Source organism: Crocuta crocuta, unplaced genomic scaffold (assembly GCF_008692635.1).
Source record: "Crocuta crocuta isolate KB4526 unplaced genomic scaffold, BGI_CrCroc_1.0 scaffold10, whole genome shotgun sequence".
NCBI lineage: Eukaryota > Metazoa > Chordata > Mammalia > Carnivora > Hyaenidae > Crocuta > Crocuta crocuta.
Genome location: NW_027527551.1, coordinates 41563 through 59633, shown reverse-complemented (window position 1 = coordinate 59633; position 18071 = coordinate 41563). Strand labels below are relative to the sequence as shown.

Here is an 18071-nt window from a genome sequence, read left to right as displayed (position 1 = left end):
AATCAAGATTCAGGTGCCTAACTGACTGAGCCACCCAGGCGCCCCTCTTTTCTTTAAAAATAAATTTTTTAGGGATTTTGGTATGGCAAAATAGAAGAGAATATTCCCTTTTTTTACTGTCTTTTTAGACTCTGAGTAATGACAGAAACATAATGTAAAAATAGTCTTTTTTTTCAAAAAGGGCTGAATGGCCTGCTGCTCCAAAAGCAGGGTCAAGTAGACTCTTCAGTTTCTTTTTTTTTTTTTTCCAACATCCATTCAGTTCTGGGTCATATATCTTATGTACCTAATGGCTGTGATAGGAGGGTCTCAGAAAAAGAATACCAAGCAAATGGAACGCCTTTCTAGGGCAGGGAGAGGGCCCAGGTCAGAGCAACCCCAGGCTGTTTTACCCGATCATAAAACAAGAGAATGCCAACAGACTTTTCCTTTTACCCATTTCTGTCAGTTTTTCTCCCCTTTGTGACTTGAGTGAAGGAGCACAGGCTTGTGAATGGATTCTAGAGATCCCTTGATATCCCCATATTCTGGAAATTTACATTAAAAATGTATTAAAGTTAGGAAACCACTGGGAACAATCATGGAGATCATTAGATTATGAATGTCATTAGTTTTGGTTATTATTACCTCATGGATAATGACTACTTAATGAGCTTTGGGACATTAGGCAGGTTAACCTCTCTAAGCCCCATGACCTTATCTGCAAAATGGAGTTAATGATAGTACTGATCTCAGATGGTTGCTATGAAAATTAAGCAAGACTGAGTGCATTTCTGAGTGTTTTTAACTATAAGCCTCTGAATCTGGGTCTGACTGGCTTAAGCAGAAAAGGATTTGGAGTGGATATAGGAAATCTCAGGCTCACTAGAAGGGCTGGAGAACTGGACTCAGTTAATACAGCTCTAAATTATAGTCAACAACATGACACACAACCAATGTGTGGGTGATCTGCATTACTGCTGAGTGTCAGATGCTACAGCAAGCATCACCTGTGCTGGGGCTGTCATTGACATTGTTGTCATTCCTGCTTTTAACATTTTTAAAAAGGTTTGTATATTTATTTTGAGAGGGAAATAGAAAGTCAGCAGGGAGGGGCAGAGAGAGAGGGAGAAGGAGAATCCTAAGCAGGCTCTGCACTGTCAGTGCAGTGCCTGACATGCGGCTTGATCCCATGAACTGGGAGATCATGACCTGACCCAAAAATCAAGAGTCAGATGTTTAACTGACTGAGCCACCGAGGTACCCTGTCATTTAAAGCTGACTGTTGCTTTGCTGCCACTTGAAATAATTCTGTACTGTCCCTTATTCTTTACACCACTGGTTTCTGGTCAGAATGTCAGGTAAGTGATTCTGAGTCTTATGGCCGTGCCTTGCAGTAGGAAGCCTAGAGGAGCAAGTTTATGATATTTTTAGCTTTTAGTGGTGTGTGTGTGTGTGTGTGTGTGTGGTAGGGCTTGAATATATAGAAAAATGGAAATCCCCAAAGAAAAAGAGAAGGGTTCAGAGCTGAACAGTTCCCAAACTGATAAAATTACCATTACCATGGAGTGCTTAGTAAGTACTGTGCCTGACATGTAGTAGGTGCCCCCAAAATGTTGGCTTTTGTTAATTTATATTTGCCGGTTTTGTTGAGAAACAAGGTTAGGGGGATTTCTACTCCCAGATATGGTTTTTGAAGCAAATGGATTATTAGAGTTGCTAGAGCAATAAACGTGAATGGGCAGATGTAATTTCTAAGCTTAGAATTTACATGGTAGCTCAGTTAAGTTCACTAGATGGCACTTCCCTGGAGACTGAAATGTCTCCAGGGTAATTCTGTACAGGCTAGCCAAAATGTATAAGCAGCAAACAACCCAAATTGCCACACAGACTCTCTTGCTATTCATTAGATACCTCCCTTTTCATCTGGTTTCCCATTTATGAGTGGTCAGTAATAACACAGTTTAGAAAGTTTTGGCCTTAGTGCCAGAAGACCTGGATTTGAATCTCAGCTCTACCAGTGACTATCACTATGACCTGGGCGGGTTACTTAATCCCTTAAACTGTTTGTGTGTGTGTGCATGTAATAAAGAATATTTAAATAATGCGATCGAGGATTTAAATTTATATGAAAACGTGAAAATATCTAGCATATGGTGAGTAATGCTTAGAAAATACTGCTTTTAAAAGCGAAACAAGAACAGTGCCTGGGTGGCTTATGGTTTCGTGAGTTTGAGCCCTACATTGGGCTCTGCACTGACTGCGTGGAGCCTGCTTGAGATTCTCCCTCTCTCTCTCTCTGCCCCTTCCCCCACTTGTACTCTCTCTGTCTCTCTCAAAACAAGTAAATAAACTTTGAAAAAATGTAAAAATTTTAAAAAATAATACAAAAAAAGAGCCCTGGCAATTACAGAATATCAAGTTTTACATTTCTTTTAAAAAATTGAAGAAATATATAATGTAGAAGCAAGCTAGTGTAATTTAGGGTACTTATTTCAGGGTACCCATAAAGTCACAGTAGTTTTGTAAAAATACTAAGACATTGTTTGCCTTTTTCATTTTTGTTCTCTTATGAATTCAGTTTCCAGAGGCTATATGATTAGCCGTGTGCTGTCACAACAGATTGAGTGAAAAAGCAGATAGAAGAATACAGCTGTCTTCTGTTAGTCCAGATATTAAAGAGATTTGCAAAAATGTAAAACAAGGCTACTCTTACCACCAAATTTTTCTTTGATTTGGAAAATTTATTTTAAAATAAAGTGTTACTGTGCAGTGGTGTTTATTATTTTTAAAAGAATTAACAAATTTTTTAAATAGCTGTTTTAATTTCTATTTTGGTAACTATAAATAGGTGTAACCTACATAAATGAAAGCTCTTTGAGGAGCTCAGTGACTTTTAAAGGTACAAAAGTATCCTGAGACCAAAAAGTTTGATAACTGTTGTATAAGCAGAAAGTACCATGTTTTCCTTAAGAGGAAACAATGGTTGACTAATCTTTTAGGTAGTTTGCTTATTTAAGTATGTGAACTTGGGACAATTTAAGAAAGTTCTTTAAGTTTAGCCTAACACACACACACACACACACACACACACACACACACACGCATGGGGATTAAGTGGAATGAGTTGTTATGGATAGATAATTTACATAGAAGTAAAAAATTTAAAAAGGTGATTCTTTTGAGTGAAGAAATATGACTAATTAGTCTGATCTACATATTGAAAAGATGGTTTGGAAGAATCATGGTCAAGTGGAAAGATCATTGAATTAGGAATTAAGAGACCTGTTTCATGTTCTGTTCCTGGCTCTTTAATTCCATAAATGTATTTTTGAGTAAGTAAGCTCTTTTCTGTTTTGGATTTGCACTTCTTCAAATGAATGGGAATAAATAATTCCCATCTTGCTTTTTCTTTCATTCACACAACAAATGTTTATTGTTTACTTACAGGGTACTAGGTTCTATTCTAAGTTATTGTGGATATAGTGATAAAATACGCAAGGTCCTGATAAAGGAAGGAAACAGTTCAATAAGAAAGGCAGGGATAAACAAGTAAGTAAATATATAAGTAATTATAAATTGTGATAAGAACTATGAAGGATCAGATCATGTAAAATTAAAGAGAAAAATGCTACAGACTTAGTTACATAGAGCCAACAGGGATGGTTTCTTTGAGGCAGTGATGTTTAAGCTGAGACCAAATATGTAAGAAGGAGCAGAGAGAATAGTTTTCAGCAAAAAGAATGGTGTGTGCAAAGGCCCTCAGGTGTGCTGAAAGTATTTAGACATGAGGGATGCTGAAACAGTACAGAGTTGGAGAAGTAGGTCATGCAGAGCCTTATACGCTGTGAAAAGAACCCTTCAGTTTAGATATGTAAAAGACTCAAATGTGTTCAAGGCTTAGAGATTTGTAAGGTATTATTTGGCCAGAGTAGGATGTTAGTGAATACAACTTAAATATATTAAGGTGGTTGTGCTGGAGAATGAGCACCATTTCTCACAACTGTTCCCAGTTGATGTTTATAGGGACAGACACAAGATTAAGAGAGTGATTTTAATTCAATATTAAAATGCTTAGGTTCATGTTTCAGTCTGTGACTCCCTCTCTCTCTGACCCTCCCCTGTTCACGCTGTCTCTCTCTCTCCTAGAAATAAATAAAAATATTAAAAAAATAAATAAATAAAATGCTTAGGTTCTTACTATTGTTAATTTGTTCAAGAGACTTAAGTTTCTTTTTTTAATTAGGTTCCTTAACTTACTCAAAATATGTATTAAATAACTAAGGATGTATCAGATTTTTCTACCAATTACATCTGTTTATTTCAGTGCTCTTCTTTTTAATGAAGTAAAATATATTACCACTGCGGAAGACCTGCAGAGCATAGAAAATTCTCTGAAAGGAAAAGCAAACATTGCATTCTCGTATGTAAGAGCCATTGGAACACCAGGTATTGAACTTTTCTTTTAATGTCTGTTGTGCCTCTGCACTTGTCTGAGAATGTTGAAGGACTTAAAATAGCATACTTACCAGTATGTTTTCTTTCTTTAAACCAGAAAGTAAAGTGGTTGAAAAAAAAAAAAACCCTGGCTCCTGATTGTCTAGGTTAGATACCCTGCCCCAAATACTTACAGTATGACTTTGAACAACTTAAAGTAACTTTAATTTCCTAATCAGTAAAATGGTGAAAATAACTTGTGCCTGCCTTTTAGTGTTATTGTGAGGACCAAATGAATTCAAATAGTTCCTGGCATATAGTAGTGCATGTATTAGTTACCATTTTTATTTCCTTATAGTCCTCAGGGTACCTGGTATAGTAGTTTATAGTATTTGATAAATGTTGACTAAATGCCTTTCTTTTTTATTTTAACATATGCCATTTATGACTTTTTCCTGATTTAAAAAAAGTATAGTTCTGACAACATCATCTTGAGCATTAATATGTAATTTTGTACTAATGAAGTTTATAAACATGAACAAAGTAATAGCTATGCTTTCAGGACTTTTATTTGTTAATGGTTGTAACTTGATCATGTTAATATAAAATGTTAAAGACATTTTAAAAATTGCATATGCTCTAGGAAATAAAATCATTTATTGTAAGTAAGTTTTTTAAAAAAATGTTTATTTTTGAGAGAGAGAGGGAGGGGCAGAGAGAGGGGAATATAGACTCCAACGTGGGTTCTGCGCTGACAGGAGAGAGCCCGATGTGGTGCTCCAGCTCACAAACTGTGAGATCCTGACCTGAGCCAAAGTCAGTCACTCAACTGACTGAGCCACCCAGGTGCCCTAGAAATCACAATTTTTACAACATAAAGCTTGATGGCTACATAGCATGCCACTGAATTTAATATACTTATAAAACAATACTCTATGTTTTTTGTTTTTGTTACATTTCAAGGTTTTCAGGTTGTTTATGGTTTGTATTTGTCATCAATGACAGGGATGAGCTAGAGAGGGTTTACATTGCTACAGTGGAACCAGAACACCCTGATTTGTATTTTAACAGGATCAATCTGACTTCTGTGTTTGGAATAGACTGGAAGTAGCAACAGTAGAATAAGGAAGGGAAATTAGGTAGTTATTCCAATAAGACAGGCGAGAGATGTTGGTGGGTGGCTTGGACCAGGGTGTGAGCAGTGGAGATGGCAATAAATTTGAATTCTAGCAGTATTTTGGATGTAGGACTAGCTGAATTTGCTGACATATTGGATAGGGAGTGAGGGAGAAATAGCAGAGACAAGGGTGGTTCTGGGGTTTTGGCCTGAGTAACTTGAAAGGTGAAATTGCTGATAACTGAGGTGGGGAAGATTGGAAATAGATAGTTTGGAGAGGAACCTCTGGAATTTTTGGACGTCATACTTGTGAAATACCCTTTATACATTCAAGAAGAGATATAAGCAAGGTATTTGGATATTACTACTTAGTGTGGTGGAGATACACACTAAGGTTATAAATTTGGGAGATAAAGCTGTGAGACCAGAAGAGATCTCACAAATCTAAGCAAATGATGCTAGATGAAAAAGAGAAGACCGAATGAACTGTTTAGATCCATCAACATTTACAGGTCGCTGAAGTGACAAGGAACCAGTAAAGAGACAGAAGAAATGGACTGTGTAGTAGGGACACCCTGTAAGCAAAACAAAGACAAGGTCTTGAGGAAGAGATAGGAACAGTTGTGTCAATGATGCTGAAGGGTTACTTCAGATAAGATCTGCCTATTGGCCATTATGCTTAGCACTATGGAATTTGTTGGTGACCTTGACATGTTTCAGTAGAGTGCTAAAGGTAAATGCCTGATGGGGATATAAGAGAATAGGTAGAAAGCAAGTGAAGACTAAGAGTATGGGGACTCATTAGAGAAATTTCTAGCCAAATGGAGCCATAGCTGGAAGAGTATGTGGGTCAAGTAAAGAATTTCTTAAGAAGCATATTTGTATGTTGACAAGAAAGATCCAGTAGGAAGGGGGAAATACAGCATGGGGAAAAAGTGGGGAGAATTACTGAAACAACATCTCTGAGTAGACAAGACGGGATGGAATCTAGTGAATTAGGGGATGGGTGTTCTTGGCCGGGAGCACAGAAAATTCATCTATAGTAAAAGGAGGGAAGACAAAGAATATGGGATCAGTTTTGTGAAGTGGGTATATAAATATAATGCATATGGAAGTTTCTTTGGTTTTGCTTTTTTAATTGGCTGTGTTTTCTCAGTGAACTAGAAATAAAATCATCAGATAGTTTGAGGAGAGAAGAGATTAAATAGTTGTTTTAGAAGGCCTGAAAATAAAGAATGGTTGCTAGGCAGCAATAAGAGTTGATATCAGTAATCTAAAATGAGATTGGTAGTATGGTGATGCTAACAGGCTTTCTTTTTTTTTTCCCCCTCCAGCCATGTAACTTTTATAGGTGTAAGTACAGAACAGGCAGAGTATCTGATTTAACAGAGTATCTGATTTAATCCAGAGTATCTGGATTGTTTTAGCCAGACAGGCAGGAGAGTGATTATATAAAGACTGACCATGGAATGTAAGCTGGGTTAAGAGAGAAGAGAAGACTTGAAAGAGTGAAGGACAGTGGAAATGGTTAGGACTGTAGTTCCTGGAGAATGTCCTAGACAGAGTAACCTTGAGATGAAGGGGTGTGTATATTTATGGGGGGAAGAGGTAGTGGTGGGGATTCTAGACATGAAGATTTCGGAGGGTTTTACAGTGATTGAGTTATTACAAGGCCTGGAGTGAGAGCAGAGCAGTGAGTGGTTAAGGTAGGTTTGAAGAGAGATCACTGAAATCTCTAGAGAATATCAAAGACTGAGAGGCTAGGATTTTGCAAGGACCATCTGTGGGGATAATAAAATTACAAAGGATTATGATGAGAGTAGTACTGGAGAGAGTGACAGTGTGATGGAAGCCAATTTTGTGTGAGTGTGTGTGTGTGTGTGTGTGTGTAAATGAGGGGAGTTATCTCTGGCTGGGGTGGTAGATGAGTGCAAGGCAGAATGGTGAGGGGAATACTCTGATGATAATCGACTCAAATGGTAGAAGATCTATGGGGAAGGGGAAGATGACTGCCTGGAAATGGCAGTGAGGAGAAAAGGGAAAATAAAATAAAATGAAAAAGAAGAAATGCTTCATATAAATACTTTGAAAACATTTCCCATAACTGAAGGATTTGAGCTTCCAAATTGAAAGGGCTCACTGAATCCCAGCATAATGGATGAATGTAGAGCCACACCAAAACACCTTATTTTGCGGTTTCAGAATATTGAAAACCAACACTGTTCTAAGATGTTCCAGAAAGAATGAAAGAGTATACATTTAAAGGATCAAGAGTCAGAATGGCATTTGACCTCTTAGTTGCAGCCCTAGAAACTGAAGAAAATGGAGCAATGCTTTCAAACTTCTCAGGGGAAATGACTTGAACCTAGAATTCAATATGAAGACAACTATAGTTAGTTACAGTAGACACTTTCAGTAATATAAGTTCACAAAATGTGTGTTTTCTGTATCCTCTCACAGGAAGGTGCTAGAGAATGGGAGCAAGGGAGCAAATCAGTCAAGAAGATGGGGTAACAGACCCATAACTAGTGAAGAAATTGAATCAGTTATCAAAAATGTCCCCAAAAATAAGAGTCCTGGGCCAGATGGTTTCCCAAGGGGAATTCTACCAGACGTTTAAAGCAGAGTTAATACCTATCCTTCTCAAGCTGTTCCAAAAAATAGAAATGGAAGGAAAGCTTCCGGATTCATTCTATGAAGCCAGCATTACCTTGATTCCGAAGCCAGAAAGAGACCCCACTAAAAAGAATTACAGGCCAATATCCCTGATGAACATGGATGTACAAATTCTCAACAAGATACTAGAAAATTGAATTCAACAGCATATAAAAAGAATTATCCACCATGATCAAGTGGGATTCATTACTGGGCTGCAGGTTAGTTCAATATTCGCAAATCAATCAGTGTGATGCATCACATTAATGAAAGAAAAGATAACCATATGATCCTGTTAATGCAGAAAAAGCATTTGACAAATACAGCATCCTTTCTTAATAAAAACCCCCGAGAAAGTCGGGATTGAAGGAACATACCTAAACATCAGAAAAGCCATGTATGAAAAGCTCACAGCTAATATCATCCTCAAGGAGAAAAACTGAGAGCTTTCCCCCTGAGATCAGGAACACGACAGGATGTCCACTCTCACCACTTTTGTTTAACATAGTGCTGGAAGTCCTAGCCTCAGCAGTCAGACAACAAAATGAAATAAAAGGCATCAAAATTGGCAAAGAAGAAGTCAAACTTTCACTTTTCACAGATGACATGATACTCTACATGGAAAACCCGACAGACTCCACCAGAAAGCTGCTAGAACTGATCCATGAATCCAGCAAAGTCACAGGGTTCAAATCAATGTAGAGAAATTGGTTACATTTCTATACACCAATAATGAAGCAACAGAAAGAGAAATCAAGAAACTGATCCCATTCACAACTGCCCCAAGAACCATAAAATACTTAGGAATAAACATAACCAAAGATGTAAAAGATCTGTATGCTGAAAAGTATAGAAAACTTATGGAGGAAATTGAAGAAGATGCAAAGAAATGGAAAAACACTCCATGTTCATGAATTGGAAGAATAAGTATTGTTAAAATGTCAATACTACCCAAAGCAATCTACACATTCAATGCCATCCCAATCAAAATTGCACTGGCATTCTTCTCAAAGCTAGAAGAAAAAGTCCTAAAATATGTATGGAACCACAAAAGACCCTGAATAGCCAAAGTAATATTGAGGAAGAAAACAAAACCAGGAGGCCAGCTGCAGCAATTTCTTGCTCAATGCATCTCCAAAGGCAAGGGAATTAAAAGCAAAAATGAACTCTTGGGACCTGATATAAGCTTCTGCATAGCGAAGGAAACAAAACTAAAGGGCAACTGACAGAATGGGAGAAGATATTTGCAATGACATATCAAATAAAGGGCTAGTATTCAAAATCTATAAGGAACTTACCAAACTCAACACCTGAAAAACAGAATCTAGTGAAGATATGGTTAGAAGATATAAAGACACTTCTCCAAAGAAGACATCCAGATGGCCAATAGACCTGTGAAAAAATGGTCAACATCACTCATCATCAAGGAAATACAAATCAAACCCCCACTGAGACACCACCTCACACTGGTCAGAGTGGCTAAAATGAACAACTCAGGAAACAACAGATGCTGGTGAGGATGTGGAGAAATAGAAACCCTCCTGCAATGTTAGTGGGAAGGCAAACTGGTCCAGCTGCTGTGGAAAACAGTGTGCAGGTTCCTCAAAAAATTAAAAATAGAAGTACCTTATGACCCAGCAATAGCACTACTAGGAATTTATTCAAAGGATACAAGAGTGCTGATTCATAGGGGCACATGTACCCCAATGTTTATACTAGAGCTTTCAACAATAGCCAAATTATGGAAAAAGCCTAAATGTCCATGAATCAATGAATGGATAAAGAAAATGTGATTTAAATATACAATGGAATACTACTTGGCAGTGAGAAAGAATGAAATCCTGCCGTTTGCAGCAATGTGGATGGAGCTGGAAAGTATTATGCTGAGTAAAATAAGTCAGTCAGAGAAAGACAGATATCAGATGTTTTCACTTGTATGTGGAACTTGAGAAACTTAACAGAAGACCATGGGGGAAAGGTAGGGGAAAAAATAGAGGCAGGCAAACCACAAGAGACTCTTAAATATAGTGAACAAACTGAGGGTTGATGGCGGGGGGTGAGGGGGAGGAGAAAATGGGTGATGGGCATGAGGGAGGGCACTTGTTGGGATGAGCACTGAGTGTTGTATGGAATTGNATGTGGGTAACAGACCAAAGGACCTAACACAAGAGAAAGAGTAAGAGAATTCCCAGGATGATGACAAAGTGCGTTCCAAGGATGAAAGCCGTGCAGCACATCAGGTTGCAGCAAACCAGAAGGCTGCAAGAAGAGGGGACCAGTAGTGTGCCTTATCTGTTTGGAGTATTGAGAGCGTTAGCCAGTTGCGGAAGAATTTAGAAAGAAATTAGGAAGAAATTTAAATAGAAATTAAAAAGTTATAAGTAGTGGAAAGGGCTCAAGAAGGGAGAAATGTTCATTTGATACTCTCTGTATCACTTGTAAGTGATATTTGCTGAATTTACCACCATGTACATACAGATAATTGAGGTAATAAAAATTAGAACTATATTGGGATTATGGAGGGGACAGAAGTGTGTGTGAAGTGAGGTTTTGGGAAAGAGCTAATTTGTTGTCTCCATAATGGGAAGTCAATAGGTAATTATCAATAACACTTAAAAAAATCAGGAAATGAAAGTATGAGATGTCTGTTAAAGACTTGGAGGCAATTACCAAAAGAAACAGAAAGAGAATTGAAAGCAAGTGTCTCTTGGGACTTGGAAATGGGGAGAAATTGTTGTTTTTCTTAATATGCTTTGTGGAATTGTTTCTTTTTGAGCTATATATAAGAATAAGTTTGATTAGAAGATAACCAAGTCAGAAACAATAAGCAGGCATATACACATATAAAATATATGAAAGTTGGATGGTTGATACATAGTCTCTCCCCCACTACCAGGAAGAAACTGTCACACATTTGTCATATGTTATATTCTCAAGTATAGGAACTCATTTTTATTCCCTCTTAACTATTCTCTTTCCTTGAATAGAATAGGCTTTTAGTGACTGCCTGCATTTTCCTAACTGGGATCCCTACAAGGGATTTTTCTTTATAATTGAGGCTAAAAGGCTGTAGGGCAATTTTTAGAAGAGAGTCACACAAACTGGCTCCTCATGTCTCCCAACTCCCTTATGTCTTCCTCAGAGCACAGAGCGGTCATGGAAGCTGCTTTTGTGTATGGGACCATGTACCAGTTTGTCCTAACCACGGAAATTGCCCTTTTGGAAAGTATTGGGTACGTACAAGGAGGCATATGTCAACAAATTTCAAATTTGCTTCTTTCACATTACTTATTCAACATCTCCATCAGACTCACATTGTGGACTTACCCGAAAAGAATTGTAAGCAGATGTGAATATATAAATGAAACCAGAAATCCCCTTCATTACTATTGTCTGCCGTTCTACAGTCTGAAAATGATTTTAAATATACAGAGGTAAATGTTAGGCTAAAGTGAACAAAGAAAATGGATAAGCCACAAGATGTGATCCCATGAATGCCCAAGTGTATTTTAGGATTAGATCTCCCAGAGTGATCAGGTAGGTGATAAAATAACAGCTTTCATAACTAAGCTCCAGAAGTTCTTTCGGAGAGTTCTGTAAGTTATTTTGTCAGAATAGTCTTAAATACATTTAAGTACAGTTTTTGAGCAGAATGTTTTAAATGTTTATTTTTCTTGTCTAGTTTCTGGCTTATAGTTTTAGGTGGAGACCTTCTTTTGACTCTGCCTGAGCAACCTAGGGTTGAAGTTTTTCTTTCCTTTAGTACTTACAGACACAGGGAATAGCCATGTATTTTAAAGATGTGGCTTTAAAATTTTCTTCAGGAAAATTAACCCAAAGCAAAGTAAAATGGTGATTGTGTGACTTACTCCATGCAAGAGTTTTTAATGAGCCCTCTTGCTAACCTCTCAGAAAACAGTGACTATTTGATATACTATACACAATTAATTAAATCCCAGACATTTTGCAACTCTGTAAATTTAGAGGTTAGAGTATAGAGAGCCGATTAAGTGAAATAATTTTTTGAGAGGGGTGGGTAGGCAGAGAATAAAGTTCCTGCAAAGAGAAGTTCTGTTTTTACTGCTTTGTACAAAGTTAGCTAGTATTCCCTTTTACATTAGTCTCTTTGTGAACTGTCATTCTGCTGGTTCCCTCATTAACAAATTAAATAAAACTCTGATGCATGTTTACTGTTGGTATAAAAATTAATATTTTTAACAATTTGAGACGTGTCGACAGTACCGAAAAGCTTTGTCGTAAGTCACTGAGTCTTGAGATAATGAGGAACAGCTGCTTTGCTACTCCCTGTGTAGACCGTCAGTTTCCGATCCCAGAATGGGGGAAAGCCTTCCTTTTCTCCTCTCATAGCAGTTCTATGCTAGTTCCACAGTTTCTCTGAGGGTTAATTGTTTGTACTTTTTTGTGTGTGTCACTAGCTTCTTTATTAGTTGTAACTTTATAGTTGTAAGTTGTAAGGTGGCCTGCTTAAAATATAGAGGGGTGTTTATTAGCAATTTAAATTAAATTATTTATTTATTTATATAGGTTTTGTCATTTATCTTACAAATCCTGCTCAGCAAGATATATACATAGCATATATTCTGATCTATGGCTAAACATGATAATGTTCTGGAAGGGCTTTTACTTTCTCCTGTTTTTAAAATGAGAATTTTAAGAGATCCAGTTAATTTTTTTTGTATACTCATGTGTATATGATATATTGGAGATGTTTGAATGCTCATTTATTCATGGATAGGAAGATGGTGAGGAGTCATACCTAGACCTGATATGATAGGGAGGTATGTGGATTCAGAGTACAGTAGTCATATGGCATGACTTCTAGATGAAATAATTGGCTATGACTTTGGGTTGTCTCTTAGTGGAGGAGAGGTGAATGTATTTTTTCCTTCATTTGTTCATTCTTTTATTCAACAAATATTTATTGAATGCTTCCTCTGTGGTAAGCACTATTCCAGTTGCGGGACTGTAACACTGGATAAGTCTAGTATATTAGTTGTTACATCATATTGGACCTGAATTTGTTTGAAATTATATGTTGGTTAAGGAAGATGTATATGATAGGTATATACACGTAGCATGCCATAGGGACACCAGTAGTTTCTGCTACCTCCCCATACTCCTTTCTTTTAGAATCTGTGTACAGACCAAGGAACATGTTACCCCCTCACCCCATTTATCACTGTCAGGTGAATCAGAGGTGGCCATCTGATCTAGGGTCAGCCAGCCCACTGGCCTACATGAACAAATGAGGTCTCCTCTGAGGAACTTGGAATTGAGCGTGGAGAAACTAGATTAAACAGTGTTTTGGCTCTCTTGCTCATGGGAATGTTTTGCCCATCTAGAAGTAAAGCAGAGAGAATTGTCTTTTTTTTTTTTTTAATTTTTAAAATGTTTATTGTATTTTTGAAGGGGAGAGAGAGAGAGAGGAAGAGCATGAGCAGGGGAGGAACAGAGAGAGAGAGGGAGACACAGAATCTGAAATAGGCTTTAGGCTGCAAGCTGTCAGCACAGAGCCCGACGCGGGGCTCGAACCCACGAACCACGAGATCATGACCTGAGCTGAAGTCGGTGCTTAACCAATTGAGCCCCGAAAGAGTTGTCTTTATAGAGAGAGTTGGGAGCTGAAAGTATTAATGGCAAAATGAAGGTCCCTTGAACTCTTGCTGTTCAAATCTATACGTTTATTCTCTTATCCATTTACTTGAATTTTCCTTCTATCTTGTAATATATACTTCTATACTTCTAATAAGTAACCCCCCCCAAACTTTTTGGTTTCTGTTACCTACAACCCATGATCTCTGATGAAGTAACTTTCCAGTATTATTTTATTCTTTCAGAGGTTATGATAATGAGGTCCTGCCTCAGCTGGGCCCTCCTGCATTCAGCACTTTACTTTCAGTATATTTAGGGTTCTCCTTAAAAAATTACATACTTTGATTGGTTCTTGGCTATGTAGTTCCTTTGTCTAAAGTACCCATTTGTCTTATCTTTTTGGAGAAGCCATTCTTTCCTTTACTGTTTTTAATCTCTGTGATCTTATACTCCCTTTCTTTCTTCTCCCTGACTTGAGGCAGAATGAAAGATTTCTGTTTCTCATAGCACTTTGCATGTTATAGCACTTATAAACTACATTAAAAAAAAAACTACATTAAAAAAAACTAAACATATCTACTTCAATCGAAGCCTCTCAAGTATTTGAATCATCTTATTTCATCTTAGTTTTTTGTATTTAGTACATATTAAATAATCTTTGAGTGATTATTTCTTTAATCCATAAATCTATTAGAAATTGGTTTGTCATTAAATTTGAAATCAGTGAAACTCAGATCTAAGTGTAAGCATGTATCAAGAATTAAAATAACATTTTAAAAATAAAAATTTGCAGTTTTTGCCAAGCCCTACTAATGCCATATGGAGATTTTTAAAATGCTATTTTAATTTTGGCAAACCTTACTTACCCACTATAAGTTTACCTTTGAATTGTCATATTGACAGGATGCCAGAACTCAAATTATAAGCCATATTTGCTGAGTTTTGTAATATTTCGGATACAAACTCACAAACTCCCACAAACTGTCACATGGTTTCTATCTTAAGGCATGTTTTGGCTGAAGTTTATTCAAAACAGATTTGAGTTTAAATTGAGAAAATTTGTGTTACAAGGCTTTATTTAGCATAGCTCTAGAAAAGCAACTACATTTGAAGATAATTTCCTTGTCCTCAAGGTGACAGTCTTTTGTTAAAAAAAAATTGTGTAGACCTGCCTTATTATAATCTAATTTAGAAGCTACCATATCAAAGAATTCAGGGGAAAAGTTGCTTATACAACTCAGAAACTATTTGTTATCTTCTTTTATGCGTGGGTCCGTTTTGTTTTGCTGTTTTAGATTTTTAATAAAAAGGTAATTCAAAAGCATGAAACTTAAAGGCAAAGATACTTAGAACTGTGTCTTTCTGGATGGTAGAAAGATCACACATGAACTTCTTCAAGTGAGTCTGACCCTAATTTTTAATTTGCAGCACTGAGGCTATAGAAAATGCACATTTCTACTTTTTTCATTGTAAACAAGTCTTGGATTTGACCCAGCAATGTAGAAGGACACTGATGGAACAGCCACTGGCTACACTAAACATTCATCGATTTATTAAGACAATGGAAGCACCTCTACTGGTATGTTTCTTGCTTTTATATATTTGATAATTCATACATAAAATTTATTGTTTTCATCCATAAATGTGCTAGATTTTAGTTAGATGAGCTCTATCTTTTCCCCTTTCCTTGGATATACTTTTTTCATTGAGGGTAATTTAGGAGTAGCTACCTATTAAAGGTAGAATAGAATATACACTATTCATGAAATGATACTTTAATGCTTAGAAGTATTGTTGCATTGAAATCCAAATATAGCCTCATGTAAGTGGTAATATTCTGTGGTAGTTTTTTAAAAAATAAATATTTCTTTTTTTTTTTTTAAGTTTATTTCTTAGAAAGAGGGAGGGACAAAGAGAGAGAACATGAGCTGTGGAGGGGCAGGCAGAAGAGGGGAGAGAGAATCTCAAGCAAATGGTGTGGAGCCAGATGCAGGTTTCGAACTCAAGAACCTAGATCAGGGTCTGAGCCAAAATCAAGAGTGAGCGGCTTAACTGATTGAGCCATCCAGGCACCTCTCTGTGGTAGTTGTAATGAACTGCAACCACTCCAAGATCACAAAGATCATATCATGGTTAGGAAAGACTTCTTTTGTGATTGATGACTACTTTAAAAGTTGGTAAATATTGAACTATAGCCTTTCTAGTGCCCCACTTTCCTTAGGGCTACCGGGAAAGAATTTTATAGAGACTTATTAATAAGTGATGGTGATCATCAGACCTTTCTCTCTGAACGTTTGAAGGATTGTCCTGAACATGTACATAACCTTCAGTAGGCCTTCTCACTCAGTATGTCCTTTGTAAATAAAAATGATGCATGTGTATTATAAATAATCCAAACAGTGCCACAAAATATAAAGAAAAAAATTGTTAAGCCATCTAATTCTGGCACTCAGAAATGAACTGTTAGATGACCATCATACCAGTCTGTACCCATATAGATACATACAGTGTCTGTGGGTATGTGGATTAATGGACATATCATATTGCATGCACTACTTCATAGTAAGAAATTTATATCTATATTCTTATTTGAATTTAGCAGAGGAAAAAGAAGCTGATGTGAAATGAGGGGTTATGGAAGTTTTGATATATCATTTGTTCATTTGAGGGCTCTTTAGGAAATGTTTAAAATTTTGAAAATGATTATGAAAGCATTAAGAAACTAAATTATTTTTTTTAAAAAACTACACATTTTCATTTTAGATAGAATTGATTTACCTTTTGCTGTGAAAAATGAGAAAATTAAGTTAATATATTTATTTCTATCTTAGCTCCTCTTACCTTATTTTTTAATGTTTATTTTTAAGAGAGAGAGAGAGAGACAAACTGCTAGTGGTGGGAGTGGCAGAAAGAGAGAGAGACACAGAATCCAAAGCAGGCTCTGGGCTCTGAGCTGTCAGCACAGAGCCAGACGTGGGGCTCGAACTCACGAACTGTGAGATCATGACCTGAGCCAAAGTTGGACACTTAACTAACTGAGCCACCCAAGTGCCCCTCCTTTTACCTTTCTGATTTTTGTTAGTTTTATGTTATTTTTGAATTATTAAGGCTTATAATATTTATATTTTATTTTATAACCATAATTCCCACCTCTTATAAAAGCTTTGCTTCTGCATTTGTGTAGATTCAGAGTTAATCAGCCCCAATTTTACTGGCTTTATTCCTGAGTTTTTTTATTTTGAGTCAGTTTTGTTTGGTTGGATTTTGCCTTCAAATAATTTTTTTAAAGAGCAATATATAAATCTTTTTCTTTTCCTTTCACGTGGCAGAGGGGGCATATTTCTCACTTCCTTGGAGAAAATATCTGCTGAATTTGTTTGATCTTCTGTTTCACCATAGAGCCCTGAGAAAGAGAGACCAGCTCACGTTTAATTCTTCACAAGCGTCAGTTCTCCCCAGATTCCTTCCCTTTTTTCCCAGTGCCAAAATGTTAAGAATTCTCAGGATTTTGTCTACTCACCAATACTGCTTTTGCTCTTTGGGGCAGGATTAGAACTCATCCCAAGCTTTATGAAAAATCTGCATTTCCTTTTTGACTACCACATTCTGGCTTAAAGTCATGTCTTGTTCCTAAAGTTTCTGCTCATTAATTTTGTTTGGCTGTGTTTTAAAACTATTTTTTTAAAGATAGATAATGAGTAGGGTGATTCTCTGATGTTATTTCACTTTACTGTATGTACTTTTCAGAAATTATGTAATGTTTTTAAAAAAAACTTTAATGTTTATTTAAACATTAAAGAGACACATACACACAGGCACAGCATGAATGGGGGATAGGCAAAGAGATGGAGATACAGAATCTGAAGCAGGCTCCAGGCTCTGACTTGCCAGCACAGAGCCTGATGTGGGGCTCGAACTCACAGACCATGAGATCATGACCTGAGCTGAAGTCGGACGCTTAACCAACTGAGCCACCCAGGTACCCCTGTAATGCTAGTTTTGACATTAAAAAATAAAAACTTTGAAGACTTCACAATGATTTGGTATTCAATGAAATGTTACTTCCCTTGAAAGCACAATGCCATAAACACCATTTATACTGTATTGTATTTGAATGGCAGCTCCTGAAACATACGTTCTAGAAACAAGTGAATGAATGGTACTTCTGGAACTGTGCAGTGTAGGTGCACCTGCTTCAAACCACTGTTCACCCAAAAGTAATACTAATTTGGCAGTCCAGGTCCCTTCTAAATTGGAGTTTGTTTCCTGG

At 36.8% G+C, this 18071-nt stretch overlaps 1 protein-coding gene across 1 annotated transcript in view; it reads left to right on the top strand.

Annotated features, from left to right (window-relative positions):
- Positions 1–18071, top strand: part of LOC144235475 (thioredoxin domain-containing protein 16-like) — a gene marked incomplete at its 3' end in the record, with an annotated part of 99055 nt that overhangs the window by 42408 nt on the left and 38576 nt on the right. The window contains exons 7-9 of the mRNA XM_077769044.1: positions 4307–4428; positions 11331–11421; positions 15230–15380. Of these exons, the coding sequence (XP_077625170.1) occupies positions 4307–4428; positions 11331–11421; positions 15230–15380 (364 nt within the window). The remainder of the gene's footprint in view (positions 1–4306; positions 4429–11330; positions 11422–15229; positions 15381–18071) is intronic.